Source organism: Perognathus longimembris, chromosome 5 (genome assembly GCF_023159225.1).
Source record: "Perognathus longimembris pacificus isolate PPM17 chromosome 5, ASM2315922v1, whole genome shotgun sequence".
In the NCBI taxonomy this organism is placed as follows: Eukaryota; Metazoa; Chordata; class Mammalia; order Rodentia; family Heteromyidae; genus Perognathus; species Perognathus longimembris.
Window position 1 is genome coordinate 81,322,321 of NC_063165.1, and position 18,774 is coordinate 81,341,094.

The 18,774-nt window shown below is 46.4% G+C and overlaps 1 protein-coding gene across 2 annotated transcripts in view; it reads right to left on the bottom strand.

The window, feature by feature from the left end:
* Gfm1 (G elongation factor mitochondrial 1) overlaps positions 1–14,247 on the bottom strand; it is a 32,787-nt gene extending 18,540 nt beyond the window's left edge. Inside the window, exons 1-9 of one of the 2 annotated variants that reach the window (XM_048347199.1) lie at positions 14,061–14,247; positions 12,518–12,673; positions 10,952–11,084; positions 10,418–10,622; positions 9,879–9,995; positions 5,456–5,606; positions 3,175–3,332; positions 2,293–2,377; positions 244–381 (exon numbers count right to left, since the gene is read on the bottom strand). In XM_048347199.1, coding sequence (XP_048203156.1) covers positions 244–381; positions 2,293–2,377; positions 3,175–3,332; positions 5,456–5,606; positions 9,879–9,995; positions 10,418–10,622; positions 10,952–11,084; positions 12,518–12,673; positions 14,061–14,147 — 1,230 coding nt within the window. In that variant the 5' untranslated portion in view covers positions 14,148–14,247. Of the gene's footprint in view, positions 1–243; positions 382–2,292; positions 2,378–3,174; positions 3,333–5,455; positions 5,607–9,878; positions 9,996–10,417; positions 10,623–10,951; positions 11,085–12,517; positions 12,674–14,057 lie in introns of both variants that reach the window. The other variant, XM_048347198.1, reaches the window with a different exon arrangement.
* Positions 14,248–18,774: the final 4,527 nt, after the last annotated feature.

The window sequence follows — 18,774 nt, forward strand, 5'->3', positions numbered from 1 at the left end:
CTGGGCCTTAGTCACTGAGGCAATGTGGCTTCTCACGGGCAGTTGAGAGTCCGTGCTCTTCAGTTCCATGAAAGAACTTGAGAACGGTGAGCCACAGTGTTTTGTTCAGCGTTCACACCTTAGGCAATGGAGCCAGAGCTCTGATACGACAGAGAGGAGGAGTATGGGCACTGTAGCCAGGAGCACAAGTCACATGGGCAGCGGTACCACACCCGGGGTAACAGGAAGGAGGAAGCCACTTGCCTCCATCAGGTCGGCGTGCATGCGCACCAGCCGCTGCACGCGCACCTTCTTCCCCGTCCTGGTGTTGTAGATGGTGTCGCTCTTCCTCAGCATTCCCTGGTAACTGCGGACGTACGTTAACTGTCCAAACCGGCCTGCCTGGAAGGAGAACAAAAACCATGAGGACAATGTTCTCAACCACCTCAAATAATCCCTTGCCGGTTTTAGCAGCCCATCTGTGTGCATCCTCAGGTGTCACAAAGCAGACCGTGCTAGAGGTGCGTGCGAGAATGCGCAAGTGCCTGCCTGCTGGCCGAGGCAACGGGACACTTGCATGCTCCCCCTGAAAAGAAAGCCAGTGGACGTTTCCCACCGCGTACACAGGACGTAGCCGCTGTCTTCGTTGATCCCACAAGCTCCACTAAACAGTGACGTGAAACAAGTAGGCCCCTTTCTTGGCTCTTTATGTTGCGCACGGTGGAGTGAAAAGGTGGTGAAGCTCATGCTCTACCACACCTAAACACATGCTTTCAAAGGCCTTATGAATAAGCATAAATCACAGACGCATTATTTCTAATTTAGAATTCTCACTTTCATATTTCATAACTTTTTAAATAGAAAAAAATTCCTACAAGATCACTGTGTCTCAGAAATAACTACTTTGAAGACTTTCCATTTATCTACCACTTTTCCTATTTTAATATTACAACAAGAAATAAGACAGGATCTCACTAATACCTAACATCTGTAAACTAAAAAGTCGTAATTCATAAATATCTTTCTTTGTCAAATAGCAGTTTCTAAGATAATATTGTAAGGATATACCTCAATTTATTTATTTATTTATTTTTGCCAGTCCTGGGGTTTGAACTCAGGACCTGAGCACTGTCCCAGGCTTCTTTATGCTCACGGCTAGCACTCTACCACTTGAGCTACAGCGCCGCTTCTGGCTTTCTCTGTTTATGTGGTGCTGAGGAATGGAACCCAGAGCCTCATGCATGTTAGGCGAGTGCCCTACTATTAGGCCTCATTCCCAGTTCACACCTCACTTTCTTTAAGCAAAGGATTTGCAATTATCTGTGAGGTTTCAGTCCTAACAGCAAAGACAAAGCCAGCAGACTGAGGCCCACGCACACTGCACCATTAGTTCCTCACAGCGAATCTCTACAACCAGACCCAATTACAATTACTTACAGCACTTCAACCTTGGGAACAGCATAAATGGCCAAAAATTAGGCAACATCAGGAAAATTATGTGGCATAATTGGTACACGTATTTGATAGATTATGATAAAACTTACGAAATGAAATACAATACAAAACGTCTGAACTATGTATAGAAACATGGACTGCACATACAATGATGTTAACTTAGAAGGGGAAATAGTTGTATTTCAGACAAGTATGTAATCCTAGCTTCTTGGAGGCAGAGATCCAGGGATGATGGTTCCAGGCAGGTCTTCATCTCAAATAATGGGGGAAAGCACGGGCCTGAGCGCAGCGAGATGCGCCTGTTATCCCAGTGACAAAAGAGGACAGAGGGCTGGACCACAATCAAGGCCACCTCACATCCAGTGAGGTTCTCTCACCAACATGCAGAAAGAGGCTCAGGAGAGAGTGCTTGTCTAGCAAGCACAAGACCCTGCGTGCAAACCCAGTACTAAAGAGAAAGAAATGCATGTGACAACTCCAGTGTTACAACTCTGGAACTTCTTTTGTTGTTTGGTGGTACTGGGGTTTGAACCCAGGGCCTCAGACTTGCTTGTCTTGCTTGCTAATCTGCCTCTAGTTATTGTGGAGACAGTTTCTAAGTTCCACTGCTTGAACTGGCTTCAAACCATCATCTTTGGGATCTTAGTCTCGTGAGTGAGTAGTTAGGGTTACAAGATGGGAGCCACCGGCACTTGGTTTTAAGGAATTCTTTTGTTTCTGTTTTCTGCTTCTACTCTTACTACTTTTCATATCTTTCACAAGGGTTAGAGTCACTTTGTAATGGGAGGAAAAGCTTCAGAGTAAAGAGAATTCCCACATAGTAGTTAGACATGGTAGGAAGCGATGGAAGCAACTTACCTCCAGTTTAAAAGCCAGGCCCACAAATGGATGGGTTCCATCTCTTTGGGAGCTCATTAAGATCTTGGTTTTCTCTTCTGAATCACTTAAAAGAAATATGAGGTTATGAGATATGTGAGGTTATGAGTATGTGATACTTATGTCAATTAGTTTTGTCAAAGAATATTACTGGAGCAAATTCAAAGTGCTAAACATTTCAGGCCTCTCTCAGAAATAAAATTTCTCTGACTGAGATCAAGTTTTAAGGTTTAATTACTATGCAGTGATGGGACTAAAGCAGACAAAGAAAACTGGTAGAGAGCGAAAATACAACTGAAATGATCAAAGAAACGTTTTAAAGTTTGTTTTGGTTTTTTTTTAGTGGCAGGAAATAGCTGGTCCCAAATAAGAAAATGTTCTAATGCTATGAATGTTTGGAGATAAAACAAATTATTCTTATACTACCACTGAGACAAATTAACCATGCTGTATCACAAACAGTCTCATACTGGAACCGAGTAGTAAGCTTTCTTCTACATGCCAAGCTGTTTCTCAACCAAAGAAGGTAACTGACATTTGTTTTGTTTTGTTTTTTTGGCCAGTCCTGGGCCTTGAACTCAGGGCCTGAGCACTGTCCCTGGCTTCTTTTGGCTCAAGGCTAGCACTCTGCCACTTGAGCCACAGCGCCACTTCTGGCCATTTTCTATATATGCGGTGCTGGGGAATCAAACCCAGGGCTTCATGTGTAGGAGGCAAACACTCTTGCCACTTGGCCATATCCCCAGCCCCTGAAATTTGTTAATTATGGGAAGGTCATCAACATAACCAGAAGCAATTCCTTCATAGCATATAGGATTGTGATATAACATTTTTGCCTAAATTCAGATTAGTTACAAAACTTACTCCTCCTTATTGAAAATGGCATAATTCTGGACTTCAGATGGATTGGGGAGGAATTCTAGAACAGCATCTAGAAGTGGCTGAACTCCTTTGTTCTTCAAGGCACTTCCCAAGAGGACAGGAGTAAATGATCTACTCAGAGTAGCTCTTCGGATTGCAAGCTACAAAAATGGAAAGAAAATCAGCTGTTCACTAATGTTAACACCACATTTGTGTGGTGTCATTTACAACCATCTCATATACAGACTAAAATCTAGTCCCAATAATTTAAGGTCAAAATATTTTGAAAAGAAGCCATATCCCTTTTCAGGGTTAGAAACTGATTTAATATTCAAATGGAACAGTATAAGCCATGTTAGTAATTGACTACAATAGAAAAAGTAACACACATACTAAAACAATCTCTGTAAAGACACACAAAGAAATATTAGCTAGCTGCCAGTTTAGAGAAGGAATTGTGATCAGGGCTAATAGCGGAAGAGGAAAGAGAGTTCTGCTGCATACCTTTGTAAACTTTAAATGTTTAAACCATATAAAAGCCTAATTAAACATCTAATTAAATTCATTCGCTGTCTCTCTTGTGCCAGTACTGGGGCTTGAACTCTGGGCCTTATACCCAAGCTCAGTTTTTTTAATTCATGGCTGGTACTCAAGTGGTAACTTCAGCCATACCTCCATGTCTGTCTTTTTTGCTAGTTAACTGGAGATGACAGTTTCCAAGGATAAAGAGGATTTGTCTACACGGGCTGGCTTTGACTCCTCATTCTCCTGTTAAAATTATAGGCAAGAGCCGTGAGTGCCTGGCTGTTTCTTTTAGGTGGTGCACCCGTAATCCGAGCTATAGGGAAGGCAGAAGTAGGAGGAGCTCATTCCGAGGCCCATCTCAGGCAAAAATGTGAGATCCTATCTGAGAAGTAACTGAGCTTTTAAAAATGGTGGGAGACATGAATACGCTAGGTGCCTCCCATGAGCAGAATCACAAAGTAGCCCTTTGAACCTGGCTTACTGCACCTGGAGTGCCTTCAAGATTCATCCATTGCAATTGTTCCTTCTACGGTCTAAAAGACTGCCTTGTCTCTCCAGACCAGATCGTGTCTTCCCTTCCTCTCACTCCTCTGTGGACCCGGTGGGTTGCTTCCACCTTTGGGCTCTGGCACACAATACTGAGAACAGACACTGGTGCGCAGGATTTGAGATGCCATCTTGTGTGCGTACCCCAGAGGGCACAGGTGGGTGGGAGCACTGCACAGAGGGTCTGAGGCACGCCTGCACTCCCAGCAGCACGCCTGGGGAGGAGTTTCCACATCCCTCCAGCACTGGCTGCCCGGTGCTGGGCTGTAGAGGGTGTGAGGTAGTTTAGCTTGCACTTCCCCAGGGTTAGCACTGCTGAGCTTCTTTCCTTGTCCACTGTCTTCGTGGAAGAGTCTCTCCCAGAGGACGGCAGGTCCGAGGCTGGAGCCTCCTCTGGCTCCAGGTAGGAGTGAGGAGCCCAGAAGGCTGTGAGTTCCAGTCATCACAGCTTCGAGGGAACATCTGGCCATCTCACCCCAGTCTGTCTTACTGCTCTAGCTTTTCTATGCTTATCCCTTCTTTTTAATAAGCCAAGAAGATGGCTGTTTCCTCACCTTCTTCCTGGAACACATGATGACTTCCTTCTCACATGAACGAAGTACTACACAATTCACTCCTTTCTCCCCAAAGGAATATGGCACATCAAGAATGTTTTGACGGGGGCTGGGGATATGGCCTAGTGGCAAGAGTGCCTGCCTCGTATACATGAGGCCCTGGGTTCGATTCCCCAGCACCACATATACAGAAAATGGCCAGAAGTGGCGCTGCGGCTCAAGTGGCAGAGTGCTAACTTTGAGCAAAAAGAAGCCAGGGACAGTGCTCAGGCCCTGAGTCCAAGCCCCAGGACTGGCCAAAAAAAAAAGAATGTTTTGACGAGGGCTGGGGATATGGCCTAGTGGCAAGAGTGCTTGCCTCGTATACATGAGGCCCTGGGTTCAATTCCCCAGCACCACATATACAGAAAATGGCCAGAAGTGGCGCTGTGGCTCAAGTGGCAGAGTGCTAGCCTTGAGCCAAAAGAAGCCAGGGACAGTGCTCAGGCCCTGAGTCCAAGCTCCAGGACTGGCCAAAAAAAAAAAAAAAAAAAAAAAGAGAATGTTTTGACGAAGCCCATGAGGCTCTAGAAACTTAGATTTCCTTAATAGTCACATAGTGTTCCCTCCCCACAACACAAAACCTTTTTGTTAACAGGGCTTATTTTCAGAGCGCTTGCCTTTAAGTCAGATACTGAAGGGATTTTTTCTTCCAGGAAGAGCTCACCAAGCTTCTCGTCTGCATTAGCTACACATTCAATTAGCTCCTGCCGGTGGTCTGCTGCCGCCGCCCGGAATTCAGCAGGAATTTCACCATAGCGCACAATCTGACTAAAAAACAGATGCTTTATTTTAGTGCTTCCGAGATATCCAATTAAACATATGAAACAACAATGAGAAAGGTAGGACCAAAATGACTAAGAAAGAACTCTAATATACTCGCATACAAATGGCAAATAAGACTAATAGTTAAAAAAATTTTTAATTTTAAATCTTTAAAATTCTGGCAGAACAGTGGGCAAATATACTGGGCAAATAGCTTGCTTGAGGCTATAAGTAAACTGAACAGCCAAGATTCAACACAGTTCCCTACCATGAGAAAACTATCTACACACTCAATTTTATAATAAAAATCATATTCTGTTTTCTGTGTCATACTCTGCAGAAATAAATGATGTAATACAAATTTCTTTCCAAGTTTAATACAAATTGGCCCTCCTTATTCTAGAGATCTCAATTGAACATATGCTATAAAAATACTTTTTTTTGGCCAGTCCTGGGCCTTGGACTCAGGGCCTGAGCACCGTCCCTGGCTTCTTTTTGCTCAAGGCTAGCACTCTGCCACTTGAGCCACAGCACCACTTCTGGCCATATTCTGTGTATGTGGTGCTGGGGAATTGAACCCAGGACTTCATGTATATGAGTCAAGCACTCTTGCCAGTAGGCCATATTCCCAGCTCCTATAAAAATACTTCTAAGATCAAAACAATGACTTGGAAAGGTATCAAGTAAATACAAGATTAAAATTCTTTCCAATGTAATTAGAGAACAAGATTAGCTGAGTATTTAATTCCCACATGCAGCAAGTGCTAACCTAGGTAACTATCTTCAAATCATATGAAGTCATTTCTATTATTTCCATTTTACACAAGGAAATTAATTTTAAAAAGTAACTTGCCCAAGGTTGTACTACTAAGAAGAAGAAAAGCAATATGCAAACCCAAGCTTTCTGAAGCCCACCTACGCTTCTGGGAATCGTACCAATTCTAATCTTATTCATGAGACTATCACAATCTCAAGGATAGGAGATCTTACTATACTTCTTCCCACTAATCACAAAACCAATCACACTTTTTTTTCACATAGAATAACCCAATTTGTAGTAAAGAAAGGGAAAAACAAAATCTTCAACATCAACAGAGTTCTCTGCTTGTCTAGAGGCTGAACAGGTAAAAGTCACAAGGAAAATATACACAGCTGAAGAATGGATACACTTGATACTAAAAAACATCAGTCTGGAACTATTTAAAGACATTTACTAAAAAGTGGAAAGCCGAGTCTGGTGGTGCACATCTGTAATCACAACCTTTGGGGGAAAGGCAGGCCTGTGAGTATGAGACCAGCCTGTGCCAGTGACTTGGCGAGTTCAAGCCGCCTGCACTGTACAATGAGACTGTCTCCAAAAACAGCGATGACTACAAAAGGAAGTGAATGTGAATTCAGGGAGAAAGAAAAAAAAAGATGTAATTCCAGACAGTCCCAAAGTAGTTCTTAGCCACCTATAGAACATTCGCTGTGGCCTCAGGTCTCATTTCAGGGGTCAGGATCATGCAGGAGTCTGTTCCAGGGAGCCGAGGGGGAGAACAAGAACCCACCTGTGGATCATCAACGACAGAAGCTACGGTTTCACATGGCATGTTGAAAGTAACTACAGCAGTGATTTAACAGTTGTTCCCATAACATAGAGTTCATTTCACTTAGCATCATCTTGTGTGTTCATAAGGGTATAGCTATTGGGCTCTTGTGATCCTCTGCTGTGACTTGCCTAAACCTGTGCTAATTATTCCCTATAAGGGAGACCATAGAGTCCATGTTTCTTTGGGTCTGGCTCACTTCACTTAGTATAATTTTTTCCAAGTCCTTCCATTTCCTTACAAATGGGACAATGTCATTCTTTCTGATAGAGACATAAAATTCCATTGTGTATATGTACCACATTTTCCTGATCCATTCATCTACTGAGGGGCATCTGGGTTGGTTCCATATTCTAGCTATGACAAATTGTGCTGTGATGAACATTGTTGTGCTGGTGGCTTTAGTCTGTTCTTGTTTGTAATCTTTTGGGTAGATGCCCAAAAATGGGGGTGCTGGGTCACAGGGGAGGCTCTATGTTTAGCCTTCTGAGGAATCTCCATACTGCTTTCCAGAGTGGCTGAACCAGTTTACATTCCCACCAACAATGAAGTAGGGTTCCCTTTTGGCCACATCCCCTCCAACATTTATTATTGTTAGTTTTCTTGATATAGGACATTCTTACTGGGGTGAGATGGAATCTCAATGTTGTTTTGATTTGCATTTCTTTTATGGCCAGTGATATAGAGCACTTTTTCATATATCTCTTGGCCATTCTCATTTCCTCATCAGAGAAGTCTCTTTTTAAGTCTTTAGTAATCCTCTTGTATCCCCTTCCTGTGATTGTACCTGCACTATCACTGTATCTTATCTGAGTTCATTGGAAACTATATACTGGTGTTAGAACTAGGAAAGTGAAGGGAATATCAAAATCGAGAGACACAGGATAAAAAGACAAACAACTACAAAAGCAATACTTGAAAAACTGTTTGGTGTAAACCAACTGAACAACTCATGGTGGGAGAGGGAAAGGGGGAGGGAGGAGAGGGGAATGAGGAAGGAGGTAACAAACAGTACGAGAAATGTATCGAATGCCTAACGTATGAAACTGTAACCTCTCTGTACATCACTTTGACAATAAGAAAAAAAAAAAGACGTATGGAAACAAGATAATAGACCTTCAGTAAGTCTGCTTAATTGGCCCTTAAAATAAGTATTCCTAACTCTCATAAGAACCCATTCCACCTTGAACTGTTGCTACTGTTTGTTCAGTGCCCACTCAGGAGTTGTTAATGGGTTTTTTTGGCTTTTGAGGTAGTGGTATTTTATTTATCTATTTACTCGTTTATTTATTTATTTAATTATAAAGGTGATGTACAGAGGGGTTAACAGAAGTAAGGTCGTGGGTATACTTCCTGCTGAACAATGTTACCCCTTCCCTCATTGTTGCCCACTTTCCCTCCCCCCGACTCTCCTCTACAAGTTGTAAAGTTCATTTCCAACATAGTGTCTTGTACATCACTGTTGTATTGGTTCAAAAAATTAAAGAACCCACCTGTGTTCTATTGTACAAAAAGGTGTAAAGGAAGCAGGCATCCTGCTAGTCCTGGCAAAGTGGCATCATTAGTTCCTATTATGTACCAATAGGTTCAAAGGATTGGGGACACTGCAGTAATAAAGCAGGAAAAAAAACAACCCTGCTTTCTAAGTGAGGCAACATGTTGTCATTTCTCAGTTGTCACACAAAAGCGGATAGGTAACACCTCATCATGGCTGATGAAGAGCAGGTAGAGGGCACAGACCTCAATGCTACCCTCCATCCCGGTCCCACACAGAGGGGGGGAGCCGCAGGAAATGTCTTGGGGGAGAGCACCAGGGCACTGGGTCACTCCCTACAACCTGCAGTCAGGCAGGTGAACTGTCAGGCAAACTGCCACCTGCAGTCCCAGCCCCGCCTGACATTTCTTGAGTCGCAGCTTCCCAGAAGGACCCAGGACTGGGTCCTCACAAGCCCTTGAGGTGACTTTGATGAAAGTTGGGGTCCCATGACCATTGGGCAATGGCAGTAATTCCCTTGCAGAGGACACTCGTAGGTCAACTGAACAAATCCCATTCCCAAAAGTGACAGTTTGCCCTTGTGTTTCCTAAGCCACAGCTGTATAATTTTAATTCTTCCACCTATTAGTCTTTCAATCCTTTATGAAGTAGACAGCACCTATTTTTAATTCCTGTTTTCTCCTAATTTTTGTTTGTTTTTGTTGCCAGTGTTGGAGCATGGACTCAGGGCCTGAGCACTGTCCCTGGCTTCCTTTTGCTCAAGGCTAGCACTCTGCCACTTGAGCCACAGCGCCACTTATGGCTTTTTTCTATATATGTGGTGCTGAGGAATTGAACCTAGGGCTTCATGTACACGAGGCAAGCACCCTACCGCTAGGCCATATTCCCAGTCCTTTTTCTCGTAATTTTTATCACAATACGCAGGACAGAATGAATGAACAGAGACAGGCCATCAGTCCTCACGGGCCCCTCCTTCCAGCCTGCGTGCCACAGGTGGCAGCACTCGATGAGCCGACGCCTAACATCCGCCCTGGGAACGAAGGCAAAGGGCACCGCCGGGACTTCACCATCGCAAAGAGCTCATTCAGCCACATTTCAAAAAGATACTTATTCTATACTTAGGGGTCTTATCTACTCCTTCTCTTGCATGGTTTTTAAAATAGAAAAGCTTAGGAGTGTACTTTCAGCACTTACCCAAAGTCTCCATCGAAATAGATAGCCCGCTCCTCAATCAGATCTATAATTCCCTTAAAATTACCCTCCAAACCAATGGGTATTTGCACAAAGGCTGCATTGTGACTGAGTTTAGACCTGAAAAACAAGAAGATACTGCTTACCACTGTCTTCCTTCGCAATCCTTTTGATATGACAAATACAGACGTAAACCAGTGGCAGACACCCGAAAACCCAACGGGTAAGGAAAGGTTTAAGGTAGGCAAAAGCCGCCGAGCAGGAGCCCGCAAGCAGGAGCCCGCAAGCGAGGCACCCAGCAGTGCCGAGCGCGCTCCGTCCCAGAGCCTGAGCCCATTCCCCACCTTATGGAGAAATCCTAAGCCAAGCCAGTCCATTCCGTGTTGTCTCCTACGCCTCACACCCACATGGTTTTTAGAAAAGAATTAAGGGCAAAGTTTATCGACACCGCACTACTTGCCCTCTGACCTGGGGCTGACTGCCCACGCGCCTGCCTGCTCGGAACCGCATCTGCGGCTCGGTACTCATCTGCGGCTCAGTACCTCATCTGCTGCAGGGCCCTGGCGGGGTTGGAGCCCAGCCGGTCCAGTTTGTTAATGAACGTTAGGAAGGGCACGCCGTAGCGCTGCATCTGCCGGTTGACTGTCATCGTCTGGCACTGCACGCCCCCGACGGCACAGAGGACCAGGACGGCCCCGTCCAGCACGCGCAGGGCTCGCTCCACTTCGATGGTGAAGTCCACGTGGCCTAGGGGACACGGAGCAGGAGGCTTTCGGGAGTGGCCCAGTGTTCACAGACGCGTCTGCCTGGAGCATGGGCCATCCGCCTCGGACCCACGAGATGAAGGCGGCTTCCAGAGGCCGCGAGGACGCAGCCAGAGAGTGAGGAACGAGTGCGACGTGCAGAAGGCGAGCACCCCGCCCCCTCCCCCCCACCCCCTGCACGTGCTCGCTTCAGCCAAGGAAACCAGACGAGAGGAAGCATTCTGGGCCCTAACACACTGTGGGGTTACTCGGGCAGGAACGAGGTCCCGGGAGAAGCAGAACACAGGGTGCTCTGCCCAAAGCAGCGCTCACCAGGGGTGTCTATAATGTTGATGTTGGTGTCTCTCCACACGGTGTAGGTGGCTGCCGACTGAATGGTGATTCCTCTTTGTCTCTCCAGTTCCATTGAGTCCATCACTGCACCAACGCCGTCTTTACCTTTCACCTAAACACAGCACAACTCAGACTCCTCCATCTCTGCATCCGCTCCGAGAAGGAAACCCACTGAACTGGGGCTGGGAGGAGGGCGCCAAATCCTCACACCCTACACTCTCAGAGACAAGTGATGGCTGGTCCTACCCCACCGAAACTGCTGTCCTTGGCAGGGGCTAAAGCAGACCAAACCCGCCGGCCTCACAAGTAGGCTCGCTCCCTCATTCCTGCTCACTAGCCACGCCTTAGTCCACGAGCAAGTGTGGGGAGAACAGACTTTTCCTGGCTCTGTTCCATGTGGACACAACTGTTCGTAAAGCATAGGATTCAACAAGGGTTCCCTCTAGCTGAAGACATGCTTTTAAATGGAGAGTTTGGGTGCACACTGTAAGATCTCCATGGAACCTTCCATTTAACATTATTTGTCATTAAAAAGTAGCTGGGCACTAGTGGCTCATCCCTGTAGTCCTAGCTACTGAAGAATCTGAGATTTGAAGATCACCAATTCAAAGTCAGCCCAAGTCAAGAACGTCTGTGATAAAAAATCTTATTTCCAATTAACCACAAAAAAAAGTGGAAATGACGCTATGGCTCAAGTGGTAGAGCACTAGCCTTCAACAGAAAAGCTACAGGAAGACACCCAGGCTCTGAATTAAGCCTCCCCCCGTTAAAGCTGCCAGGTGCCGGTGTCTCACGCCTGTAATCCTAGCTACTCAGGAAGCTGAGATCTGAGGATCGCGACTCAAAGCCAGCCTGGGCAGAAAAGTCCATGAGACTCTTATCTCCAATCAACCATCAGAAACCTGGAAGTGGAGCTGTGGCTCAAAGTGGTAGAGCGCTAGCCTTGAGCTGAAGAGCTCAGGGACAGCACCCAGGCCCAGAGTTCAAGCCCCATGACTGACCAAAAAAGAAAAAGAAAGTTAAAGCTATTTGAATGGCTGCTTATGGGTACATTATATTGATTTAACATTCTTTTCTTTATGTGTCCTTGCTGGACAGGCACTCTCTCACTTCAGCCATTCTCTCACCCCTTTTTCCTCTTGCTTTTTTCCTTAACAGGGTCTCCCTTTTGCCTGACCACAGCCCGGACCACAATCCTCGTTAGGCTGGTGCTGGGATGCCAGGCACACGGCCCCACGCCCAGCTCTTTATTAGTTGAGATGGAGTCTTGTGCACATTTTACCCACATGTGGCCTTGAACCTCAGTCCTCATGATCTCAGCCTCTAAAGTAGGTAAGATTTTTAGGATGGAGGTACTGCTCAGCAGGTAGTGTCTAACAACCTAGCAAGAGCAAGGTGATGAATTCAAACACCAGCATCAGGAGCCAAGCCGAAGTTATTTTTGTTTTAATCTTTCCACTTTTATGAACCTGACAAAGATGTAAGTAGCAGACAATTGGTTGAGACGAGGTTCCCGAGACTCTGGAGCCACCGTGACTGCTGTACCTCGTGCATCTTTGCGATCCTGCCCGTGTAGTAAAGCACCCGCTCCGTCAGCGTTGTTTTCCCGGAGTCAATGTGGGCTGAGATGCCAATGTTGCGTATCTTTTCATTAGGCACTATCCCTGATGAACACCACCGGCAGGCTTTCCAATTCACCTGGAAGAAAGCACAGGAACTCAATTCAATGCCTTGCTTTGTCCCAAGACCCACGAAGGGAGGCTTCGAAGGGCTGGAGGGAAAGTTTACATCTGCAACTCTTATAGCCAAAGGAGAGTTGACAGGAGAATGCAAATCATGTCCTTAAAAATCTGGTTAAAACAGGTCAGATATCTTTTGCCAAACGCTGCTTTAAAAATAGAGCCAGGGCTGGTGTAATTCTAGCTATTCAGGAAGCTGAGATCTGAGAAACAAGGTTCAAAGCCAGCCTGAGTGGGAAAGTCCATGAGACTCTTATCTCCAACTGACTATCAGAAAACCGAAGTGGTACTACGGCTCAAGGTGGTAGAGCGCTAGTCTTGAGCTGAAGAGCTCGGGGACAGCACCCAGGCCCAAAGTGCAAGCCCCATGACTGGCCAAAACAAAAAACGACAAAAAATAAAATTATAGAAGTGTAAGGGGAGGCACAGAAATGGAGGGACAAAGGGTGAACAAATGCAGCAGTGGTGCTCACTGGACACTGTGTTGAAAATGTACTCTACAACTTGTGGGTGGGGAGAGGAGGGAAAAACTGTGTGTGTGTATGAGAGAGAGAGAGAGAGAGAGGGAGAGAGAGAGAGAGAGAGAAGGAGGGAGGGGGGAGGGGAAGGGGTGACATTGCCCAAAAAGAAATGTTCTCTTTACCTGATTTATGTAACATTACCTTAAAAATGACAACAGGAAACAGTACAAAAAATACACACAAAACGGCAGGAAATTTCCTGTCTATAATACCAGCTATTCAGGAGGCTGAGCTCTGAATTAACCATCAAAAAGCCAGAAGTGGAGGTGTGGCCGTAGAGCACCAGTCTTCAGTAGAAAAAGCTAAGGAACAGCACCCAGGTCCTGGGGTTTACGCTCCAAGACCACCACTATAATGATAATAATTATAATAACAACAACAGCAATAGTAATAGATGAACAACAACGGTGTCAAAACAGGTCAGGTATCTTTGAAGTACACATTGTGGGCTCGCTAGACAAGCGCTCCTATAGCTTGGGCCACGACTCCAGCCTTTTTTTTGCTCTTGGAGAGCCAGTTGGAAGAATGCCAGTCTAGCGAACATAAGGCCCCGAGTTCAAATCCCAGCACCCACAGATAAACTACACATCGAATCTGGTCCGATCAAGCGCCTTAAGTTTCCTTGCCCTTGGCTGCAGTTCCCCGAGGGTGGGGGGCGTGGGGGGGGGCTTGGAGGATGGACCCACGGTTTACCACAAGCCCCCCGCCCCCACCTCCCCACCCCCCCACCCCCCTCCCCACCGGGCCTGACCTTCACCCGGTCAGCGGCCTCCCTCCGGCGGCCCCAGGGCTTCGCTGGGCCTCTCCCGGCACCCGTACCTGCTGCTGCGTCCCCGGCCGGCCCAGGGCGGCGGGACCCCGAGAGAGCGGCCCGCGCCCCAGCGCCGCGACGGCGGCAGCACCCAGCAGCCGCATGGCGAACCGCAAAGCCCCGGGGCCGGTGGCTCAAACCCACGCCGCGCCGCGCCGGCGCCGCAGCCGGAAGCTCCCCGTGTCACGCCGGCCAGAGGCGCTCGGGAGCACTTCCGGGTCTTAGGAAGGGCGGGGTGGGGGGGGCGGGAGGCGTGGCCTCCTGGTCCCGGCGCGGAGCGGCTGCGCCGCCGTTCGGACGCCCCCTGCCGGTGCGGAGGAGAAAGTGCAGCTAATTGGCCACCGCCACTCTCTTAATTAAGAATCATGTCTTCAGTTCCTCTGTCCGCGCATCCCCCAACCCCAGCCCCCCACTGGTTCTCGGGAAAGCCTCACACCTGACCTCATCTGAAATGCAGGATGGATGGGCAGGGGCCTGTCTGAAAGAGCAGGGCCACAGGCGTCAGGAGGATGCCCCTGGCGAATGGGCCAACAGGACAGTGCAGGGGATAGATAGATCCTCAGCAGGACAGGACAAAGAAATTCTCAAGTCTCTCCTTAGAATGTATAAAAACCTTACCATGAACCGCCCCCCCCCCCCCACACACACACTTTTCTCCCACCCAGCACTGTCTCCATGGAGTCCCTCTGCAGCCATGATTAAAGCCTGCTGGTCTCTTGAGGGCTCTGCCTTCTTTCCCCGCCTTTTGTTTGACTCAGTTTCCTCTCAGGATCCCATTTGATGCTATTTGCTGAGCTACTGGAGTTCTACCTAGCAACCTAGTTTCAGAAGTGTGCATGTGGGTAGTTTTCCTAGCACCGTTTTTTGGAGAAGCTATCTTTTCTCCAATGTATGTTTTGGTCTTGTCCAATGTCAGATGGCTGTGTGGACTTCCTTGTGAGTCTTCTCTACTTCATTGGTCTACGTGCTGTGTGCTAGTACCGAGTTATTTGTGGCTCTGTAGTGTAAGCAGAAATCTGGTATTGTGACTTACCCACCATTTTTTGGACTGGCTATTTGTAGATTTTTGTGCTTCAATATGGATGTTAGAATTGATTTTCTATTGGTGAATGGCATCGGGATTTGACAAGCATTTCGTCCTCCTATAGACTGCGTTTAGTGGTGTAGTGTCATGGTATTCATTCTGCCCATCTGTAAGAATGGGAAGTCGTCCCAGCTGATAACTTTTTTCAATTTCCTTCAATATTTTATACCTTTCACTGGATCTCTTCCACCCCCTTCGTTATTTCTGTGTATTTTTTGAGACTAGTGTTAGGAAAATGGAGGAGAAGGGGAAGGGAATGGACCACACTGATCAACAGGTGAGGCGTGTTTATTGAGGAGCAGCAGGGACACAGACCTTCCCTCAGGTTTGGAGGTTGTGCGAGGGGGTGGACTTGAGATCAGGCTTGTAAGGGATCTGAGCAAGCACCACTTGGTCTAGGAAGCTGGTGGCTTGTCCTCGGGCCCACAAAGGACTGTTTACAGCTGGGCCTAGGTGAACTGCCCTGCCTGAATATCGAAGCATGTTCCCATATACCTGAGGTTTTTATCTGGTGCCAGGGACAATCCTTCAATTGGAATTGTTCTCATTTCTTTTCAGCCTGTTCTTGTTGATGTATAGAAAAGCTACCTTTTTAATATGCTGGTTTTCTCTATATATGGCTAAAAGATTTTTTTTAGACAGAGTTTTGGGATGGAAATGTTAGGGTCCTTCAGCTAAAAGATCATATCTGCCAATAGGGTAATCTGAATTTTTCTTTCCCACTCTTTTCTTATGGCTGTAACTAGGAATTTTAGTACTTTTATCAACTGAGTGGAGAATAAGCATCTGATTCTTGATTTGAGGGGGAATTCAGTTTTTCTCCTTTAGTATGGTGTTGGATATACATTAGTCAGTATAACCTTTATTATGCTTATACATTCCCTTTAGTCATAATTTGCTTAGGGCTTTTTATCAAAAGGATATTGAATTTTGTCAAAGACTCAGTATAGATTTTTGTGTCTGTTTATCAGAGGTTTATATTCTTTTTGGTTATTTCCTTGCCTAATTTTGTAATGAGTGTAGTTCTGGATTCATAGAATGGGTTTGGTAGTGACCCGTAACTTTATATTTCATGGAAGAGTTTTAGTATTGGTGTTGTCTTCCTTAAATGTTTGGTAGAATTCATCAGGGACTCTGTCAGACCCTGGAATTTTCTTTGTTGAAAGACTACTACTGCTCCAATCTCATTGCTTGGTGTAGATCTAGTTGCATGGTTTATGTCCTCTTGGTTATTTATTTGAATGTTGATTTTCAAATAGTCTCTGATGAACTTAAAGCCATTGGGTCTTCTCCCTCCTCCTTTTAGTCAGACTAAGGGTCTGTCAATATCTTTTCAAAGAACTGACTTTTTGTTGCATTCTTTGTGTAGCATTTTCTTCACTTTCACTGATTTGTGCTCCAACTTTCATTAACTGTCTGCTAATTTTTGGCTTAGCTAGTTCTTGTTTTTCTATCTTGAGGCATATCATTCGGCTATTTGAGGTTCTGTTTTTATGTAGCTATTTACATCAACCTCCTGCCACCAACACACACACACACACACACACACACACACACACACACACACACACAAACACACGGGATTTTATTTTCTCAACAAATGGTGTACTGTACCAGTGGCAAAGAACTGAGGGAGAGGGAGTCTGGACTTAATTCTGTGAGAACCCATGCAGCAGTTCCCAAGGGTGGAACTGCAGGCTCTTGTGTAGGCTCTAGTCCTGTGCTCACTCGGAGCTCTGCTTGGCAGTGAGCCCTCAATGACTTATCTAGATAGCTCCTAGTGCCAAGCACTCTGCCAGCCACAGCTTGGTCTGTTTCTCCAGTGACCCTTAAGCACTAGGACTTGTCAAGCCAGGGGTGGGATCACTGGTCCTCTGGCCCTCTCCTAGTGCTGCTTTACCTCCTTAGTGCACCGGCATCGTGCAGGGTGGGCCACCCACAATGGAGCTCCCCCAGGGGAGGAGCTCCCAGGGTGACAATCATTCCTTTTCAGTCCTTGGGCGCAGCTCTCTTACAGCCTGCCTGCCTGCCAGGTCTCCTGCCAGCAGCTAGTATCACTCCATCGCTAGAGAGCCTTCCTTGTCTGTAGTCACTTGTAGACAGCAGAAGCAGTCAGATCTCTCCAGCAGTTCCTGTGGTCAGAACTCGGTGGGTGGAGACTATTTGCTTTGCTTGGATGGCCATCAGACAGTAGGATAGTAGCTCAGTCCTGGGCAGGGAGCCCCGCCTCCCCCCCAAGATGGTGTCTCACTGACAAATGGGAGTGAAAGCATGCCGTGTCCCGAGCTAGCCAGTCACACCTCTGCACGGGCCCGAGGCCTGCAGGACGCATGCACTCATCCCACAGCCAGGTCCGCCAGGCAGGCGCGGAGGTCCAGGATCTTGTGCTGGATGCTTTGGCCTCTCTTCCCCCCGGGGAGGCGGGGGAGATGGGGCTAGAGCTGCAGTCAGGACTGTCACAAGTTTGGGCAAGGCTCCTGGGGAGACCTTGAATGAAGCTGGCGCGGTAAGATGTCCACTTCTCTAAGACTCGGTTATTGGCTGCAAACTGCCCTCAGGAAGTCTAATCTCATACAAGCGCAGCCTAGAATAAAGCAGAGCAGCAAAGCCCTTCATCATTACAGCCTCAAGTGGGGTGACAGGAGGCTGTGAATTTAAGTCTCACTATTGCCAACATACATACATAAACAAATGAACCAAAAAACCAAACAAGAAGGAAAAAAACCTCTAAGGAATACTCTCTCTGTTTAGTGAAAATAGGCTGGATTATGTTTGTGTCTCCTTAGAAGGCCTCCACAGGAATAGATAAATCTCGTTTATGGGGGTCTGAGTAATGGGTCGTTGTTAATGTGTTAACGTGCCTTTAATTTCTTTTCTTTTTTTTTTTTTTTTGGCCAGTCCTGGGGCTTGGACTCAGGGCCTGAGCACTGTCCCTGGCTTCTTTTTGCTCAAGGCTAGCACTTTGCCACTTGAGCCACAGCGCCACTTCTGGCTGTTTTCTATATATGTGGTGCTGGGGAATCAAACCCAGGGCCTCATGTATATGAGGCAGGCACTCTTGCCACTAGGCCATATCCCCAGCCCCTTAATTTCTCTACAGTGAAGATAATCAAATAAAGACAAACTTGGGAAACTCTAGTTTGCAGATAGACATTGATTCCAGAAAGTGGGGGAAAAGTTGTGGCAATAATTCTGTATTTTTCTTAAAAGTGAACTCCATATTTATACCCTAAAATGGAGGGTAATTAATCACTGTCTCCATTCTGGACCATGGCAGGTGTTTGGCCCTGGGGATGTGAGAGGCCACGCAATGCGTAGCGTAGAGACCACCTGCAGGGCCCTGGAGAACAGTCTCTAAACACCACGTATGTCCTCTGTGTTCCCTAGGAAATCACTGCGGCACAAGGAGGAAAAGATGTTTATTGCTATCATTATTTCATATCCATGGCAAACAAACTGTAAGGAAAAAATATGCATTTTGTAAAGACTATATGATTTAATGGCAGTATAGTGATGAGCACAGTTAGGAAAGTAGTTTCAGATTTAAATGAATATGATTTAAGTTACTGTTGATGTAATGATTTAGACAAAAGGAGAATAAAGCGGCTGGAGAGGTTGCCTGGCCAAATCAATTTATGGAGAAGTGT